Source organism: Cebus imitator, unplaced genomic scaffold (genome assembly GCF_001604975.1).
Source record: "Cebus imitator isolate Cc_AM_T3 unplaced genomic scaffold, Cebus_imitator-1.0 Scaffold82, whole genome shotgun sequence".
Classification (NCBI taxonomy): Eukaryota; Metazoa; Chordata; class Mammalia; order Primates; family Cebidae; genus Cebus; species Cebus imitator.
The window spans coordinates 618,316-624,865 of record NW_016107397.1 but is presented as its reverse complement, the minus strand read 5'-3'; the positions used below and the strand labels follow the sequence as shown (position 1 = coordinate 624,865).

Sequence of the window (6,550 nt, the reverse complement as noted above, 5' to 3'; positions counted from 1 at the left end):
AAAAAAAAAAAAAAAAAAAAAAAAAAAAAAAAAAAAAAAAGCAACTGTTGTTGCAGTTGTGGATGCTGTTCGGCAAATGATGCCATAATGGGGCCTGGCACGGTGGCTTGCGCCCATAATCCAGGCACTTCAGGAGGCGGAGGTGGATGGATCACTTTAGCCCAGGAGATCAAGACCAGACTGGGCAACACAGTGAAACCCTATCCTCACTAAAAATACAAACATTAGCCAGGTGTGGTGGCACATGCCTGTAGTCCCATCTACTTAAGAGCCAGAGGCAGAAGAATCGCTTGAACCCCGGAGGTTGAGGCTGCAGTTAAGTCAAGACAGAGCCACTGTACTCCAGCCTGGGTGACAGACCAAGACTGGGTCTCAAAGAAACAACAAAAAAAGACATACTGGGAGTGTAAAGAGACCATGATGTAACAGAAAGAATGAATTAAAGTCTTAGAAAATAACTAGAATTAATTCCTGAACAGACCACTCCATTTCCTCACTTAATCAACCGGTTAGTATATGAGAGGCTGTGCGAGGCCCTGGCAATGCAGGGGACAATTTCCACAGTCGCTGCCCTCACAGATCCTGTCATATATCTGGAAACAGACATGAATAGCTCACTTCAAAATTAGTCATAAGGTTTAACCATATCAAATTGCCATTTTTGTACGTTAATTAGTCAAATACAGGAGGCCAGGGGCAGTAGCTCACACTTGTCATCCCAGCACTTTGGGAGGGTGAGGCGGGAAGGACCACTTGAAGTCAGGAGTTCAAGACCAGCCTGGCCAGCATGGTGAAATCCAGTATCTACAAAAATACAAAAATTAGCTGGGTCTGGTGGTGTACACTTGTAACCTCAGCTACTCAGGAAGCTGAGGGCAGGAGAACTGCTTGAGCCCAGAAGTGGAGGTTGCAGTAAGCGGAGATCGCAGCTCTGCACTCAGCCTGGGTGACAGAACAAGACTCAGTCTCAAAAAAAAGAAGTCAAATATAGGAAATATCTTATGGATGCACCTAATACAACTGTGGAAAGTTCTATGAAGGGGACTTCATCTAGACTGGGAATCTCAAGTGGTCAACCTAATGAAGCAACTTTCGAGCTGAGCTAGGAGTTAACTTGGCAAGGGGGAGGAGAGGAGAGAGGAAGAACGCCAGGCAGGAGGAAGAACAGAGTGACTTCACTGCAAAGACAGTGGGCATCCTGGGAAAGAGCCAGCCAGCTGAGGCAGGAAGGAGGGCCTTTTTCAGTATTTATCCTAAAAGCAAGAAGGGACCACTGAAATCTTTCTAGGGGTGCTACAATAAGATGCATATTTTATATATATATATATACACACACACATATAATTTTTTTTTTTTTGAGACAGAGTTTTGCTGGAGTGCAGTGGCTCGATCTTGGCTCACTGCAACCTCTGCCTCCCAGGTTCAAACAATTCTCCCGTCCCAGCCTCCTGAGCAGCTGGGATTACAGGTGCGTGCTACCACACCCGGCTAATTTTTTTGTATTTTAGTATAGACAGGGTTTCACTATGTTGGTCAGGATGGTTTCGATCTCCTGACCTCATGATCCTCCTGCCTCAGCCTCCCAAAGTACTAGGATTATAGGCATGAGCCACCGCACTCAGCCTGTATTTTTTATGTATTTTTTACTAATAGGGTCTCACTCTGTTGCCCGGGCTGGAGTGCTATGGCATGATCATAGCTCACTGCAGCCTCAACTCCTGGCCTCTAGCGATCCTACTACCACAGCCTCCTAAATAAGGCTGTGCATTTAAAAAAGATTGCTCTGCTACTTGGAAGAGAGAAAAATAAAATGACTCAGTGCAAATTAATGGATTGGGAAATGAGCAAGAGCAGAAGCAGAGAGGTTACAGGGAGGCTGGGAGAGAGTTCCATGCGACAGAGGACGGCCCTTCAGCCTAGCCTGCTAGGGGCGAGGGGTCAAAGATGGGGAGAAGAAAAGGGTGTGTCTGTTCTTAGGTCTCACCAAAACCTAGGAGGATTAAAGGTGGAGAAGGAAAACCATGAATAATTTAAACTAATATTTAATATATGAAACCCTCAGACATAAAAAGAGAAGGAACTTCCCTTTTGTGGTGAAATGGACAGAGAAACACACGAATAAAGTCCAGGGTATCAATGACTTTTTTTTTTTTTTGAGACATTGTTTCACTCTTATTGCCCAGGGTGGAGTGCAATGGCGTGATCTCGGCTCACTGCAACCTCTGCTTCCCAGGTTCAAGCGATTCTCCCGCCTCAGGCTCCCGAGTAGCTGGGATTACAGGCATGTGCCGCCATGCCTGGCTAATTTTGTATTTTTAGTAGAGATGGGGTTTCTCCATGTTGGCCAGGCTGGTCTTGAACTCTGACCTCAGGTGATCTGCCCACCTCAGCCTCCCAAAGTGCTGGGATCACAGACGTGAGCCACCGCACCCGGCCCCAATGACCTTAAAGGGGGTGAAGGGTGAGGGGTGGGAGGGGTTTAAAAAGGCTTCCTGGTGGGAGGTAACATCTACTTGAACTTTTATTTTTTGTAGCGACAGGGTCTCACTATGTTGCCCAGGCTGGTCTCAAACTCCTGGCCTCAGGCAATCCACCCGCCTCAGCCTCCGGAGTGCTGGGATGACATGCCTGAGCCACTTCACCTGGCCTTAATTGGTAGTACTTTGCTAGACAAAAGGGCTGACGAAGTTGGCTGTGAAAATTTATTTTTGAGATAGAGTCTTCCTCCGTCGCCCAGGTTGGAGTGTAGTGGCGTGATCTTGGCTCACTGCAACCTCCGCCTCCCAGGTTCATGCAATTTCTCCTGCCTCAGCCTCCCTAGTAGCTGGGACTACAGGCACGTGCCACCACGGCCAGCTAATTTTTTATATTTTTAGTAGAGACGGGGTTTTACTGTGTTAGCCAGGATGGTCTTGATCTCCTGACCGTTCAATCCTCCCACCTCGGCCTCCCAAAGCTGTGAAAGTTCAATGTGATGACTCTGATACGCACCGATACACAGCGTGTATTGGAGTTCCGGATAGAAAACGTGCTCAATCAGCATCTCCCATGAACATTTTAGTCATGGGGTCTTACTCCGTCGCCCAGGCTGGAGTGCTGTGGCACGATCAAAGCTTACTGCAGCCTCCAAATCCTGGGCTCCAGCAATCTTCCCACCACAGCCTCCCAAGTAAGCATGTGCACTTTATTCTATCTATCTGTCTGTCTGTCTGTTTGTTTGTCTGTCTATCTATCTATCTATTTATTTATCGTGGTGACATGTGCCTGTAGTCTCAGCTACCGGGGAGGCTGAGATGGGAGGATCGCTTGAGCCCAGGAGTTCGGGGCTGTAGTGCGCTATGCAGATCGGGGGTCCGCACTAAATTCAGCATCAATATGGTGACCTCCCGGGAGCGGGGGACCACTAGGTTGCCTAAGGAGGGGTGAACCGGCCCAGGTCGGACACGGAGCAGGTCAAAACTCCCATGCTGATCAGTAATGGGATCGTGCCTGTGAATAGCCACTGCACTCCAGCCTGGGCAACATAGCGAGACCCCGTCTCTTAAAAAATAAATAAAAATAAATGTGGAAAAAAAAAAGACCACTCTGCTACTTGGAAGTGGGAAAAATAAAATCACTCAGTGCAAATGATGAAGGGACTGGGGAATGAGCAAGAGCTGGAGCAGGGAAATTAGAGGGAGATTGGTACATAGTTTGCAAAGGACTCTCCTGACAGCTGTGCGGGCAGCAAAAAAAAAAAATGCCTACGAAGCTCGCGGCGCAGGAGCCGGGTACTGGGGGAAAGGGAGGGGTTTCCCTCGGGATGACACCAGGCTTACTCTCTTGACAGGCAGGCTGACCCAGAAACTCAACCAACGTCAACTCCTGAATACGCAGAGGGCTCAGCCTGGCGGGCTGAAACCACTCCAGGGCTACTCGGTGTTATCAAGGGGCATATTGGAAACGCCGGCGGGGCCGCGGTCCAGGAAAAGGGGAGGGCGGGACTCCGGCTAGGCCGGGAGCGGGACCTACGCCCCGCAGCTCCAGCCCCGGCCGGAAGCCGGCATCCCCTACCGGGCAGCGCGCGGCCGCAGCTGCAGCAGGTGGGCGGGCCCGCGAGCCGGGCGGCCCGCTGATTGGCCGCGGCCAGCGCGCCCTCTGACCTCACGCCGACGCCAGAGGCACCCCACTCCCGCCTTCTCCTGCGCCCCCCTCCCCCCAGCGCCGGCCGGCCGGCTCCCACCTGGGCCGCCAGTTCCGCGCTCCTCAAAGCCCGTATCCGCGACCCCCGCCAGCCCCTGAGCTCGGGCCCCTCACCATTTTCGCACTTTCTCGATGGCCGCCATCACCTTCTTGATGTCGTCCTTGGCCCGGCTGCGGGTCTCCGCCCGGACCGACCGGCCCGACATGGCGGCGGCGGGAGCGGCGGGGGCCGGGGCACTGCTCCCAAGACACTAGGGATCGCGCGCCTCACGCGCCGCCGCCCGCCCGCCGCCGCCGCCGCCGCAGCGTCACCGCGGCCGTCGCCCCCTCCGTGCGCGCGTGCGCGTGGAAGCGCGCGCACCCGCCCGCCCCTTGGGGCTCGCGGCCTCAGCGCGCCTGCGCGCCCCGCCCCAGGCGTCCCTCCCGAGCGCCCCGGGAGTTCCCCGGTACCCCTCCTGGGCCGGAGTGCGAGGCGGGACGGGCGCACGTGCTGTAGTCAGGGCGAGGTGCGAGGCGCTGCCGGTGGGCTCCCTGGTTCTTTTCCCTGGGATTTTGGAGGTTGCCTCCTTCCTGCACTGGCCAGCAGGTTAGGGACCTGACCCTTTGGAATCGCACTCGCCTTCCGGATCTACCGCTGTTCTCCAACCACACTTTTTCTTAAGGATGCCTTCAGGCCTTTGCACACACCTGTTCCTCACCTAGAATCCTCTCCTGTCTTCACCAGATGAACTGCTTTTCCAACATTCAAGCCACATTCTTGCCTTTTCTTGCTTATATAGTAGTCCCAAGTATTTGGGAGGCTGAGGCAGGAGGATCGATTGAGCCCAGAAATTCGAGGCTGCAGTCAGCTATGGTATGATCGCACCTGTGAATAGCCACTGCACTCCAGCCTGGGCAACATATGCAGACCCCGTCTCTAAAATAAATAAATAAAAAGATGCCTATTTTGTGCAAGACTCTACCAAAAGCTGAAGACATACGTGGTTTTGGTTTCAAAGAGCTTCCAGTTTGTTTGTTTATTTGAGACGGAGTCTCTCTCTGTCTCCCAAGTGAGAGTGTAGTGGCGCGATCTCAGCTCACCTCCCAGGTTCAAGCAATTCTCTGCCTCAGCCTCCTGAGTAGCTGGGATTACAGGCGCCCACCACAACATCCAGCTAATTTTTCTGTATTTTTAGTAGAGATGGGTTTTCACTATCTTGGTCAAGCTGGTCTTGAACTCCTGACCTCGTGATTCACCCGTCTTGGCCTCCCAAAGTGCTGGGATTACAGATGTGAGCCACCGCGCCCAGCCCAGTTTATTTATGTCGAGATGGGATCTCACTATGTTGTCCAGACTGGTCTTGAACTTCTGGTCTCAAGGGATCCTCTCGAAGTGCTGAGATTACAGGCATGACCTACCGTGACTGGCTTAGCTTCCAGTTTAGTAGAACATTCAGACAAAACAAAAAACAAACAAACAAAAAAACCATTTATTTTTTACTTTTATTTATTTTTTGGTATAGGGCCTTGCTGAAGTGATCGTTCTGCCTCAGCCTTAGCCTTTTGTGTAGCTGAGACTACAGGTGAGGGCCACATTGCCTGGCTTTTTTTTTTTTCTTTCTTTCTTTTTTGTAGCAACAGGGTCTTCCTTTGTTGCCCAGGCTGATCTTGAAGTTCTAGACTCAACTGACCCTCCTGCCTCGGCCTCCCACAGTGCTGGAATTACAGACGTGAGTCACTGCATCCAGCTTCCCAAAGCATATTTAAAATGCTATTTGATAAATGGTAGCCTAGGCTGGATGAGGTGGCTCACACCTGTAATCCCAGCACTTTGGGAAGCCAAGGTGGGTGGATCATTTGAGGTCAGGAGTTCAAGATCAACCTGGCCAACCTGGTGAAACCCCTGTCTCTACTAAAAATACAAAATTAGCTACTCAGAAGGTTCAGGCAGGAGAATGGCTTGAACCCGGGAGGTAGAGGTTGCTGTGAGCCAAGATCACACCATTGCACTCCAGCCCGGGCAACAACAACAGAGCTCTATCTCAGAAAAATAAATAGGCCAGGCATGGCGGCTCACACCTGTAATCCCAGCATTTTGGGAGGCTGAGGCGGATGCATCATCCGAGGTCAGAAGTTCGAGACCAGCCTTACCAACAGGGAGAAAACCCGTCTCTATCAAAAATATAAAATTAGCCGTACTACCCAAAAATATAAAATTAGCCGAGCATGGTAGCATGAGCCTGTAATCCCAGCTACTTGGGAGGCTGAGTCAGGAGAATCTTTTGAACCTGGGAGGCAGAGGTTGCGGTGACCTGAGATGGTGCCATTGCACTCCAGCCTGGGCAACAAGAGTGAAACTACATCTCAAAAATAAATAAATAAATAAAAT

General features: G+C 51.3%; 1 protein-coding gene across 1 annotated transcript in view; it reads right to left on the bottom strand.

Annotated features, from left to right (window-relative positions):
- BCL7B (BAF chromatin remodeling complex subunit BCL7B) overlaps nt 1–4,551 on the bottom strand; it is a 21,377-nt gene extending 16,826 nt beyond the window's left edge. The window contains exon 1 of the mRNA XM_017533440.2: nt 4,297–4,551. Coding sequence (XP_017388929.1) covers nt 4,297–4,388 — 92 coding nt within the window. The 5' untranslated portion in view covers nt 4,389–4,551. The remainder of the gene's footprint in view (nt 1–4,296) is intronic.
- Nucleotides 4,552–6,550: the final 1,999 nt, after the last annotated feature.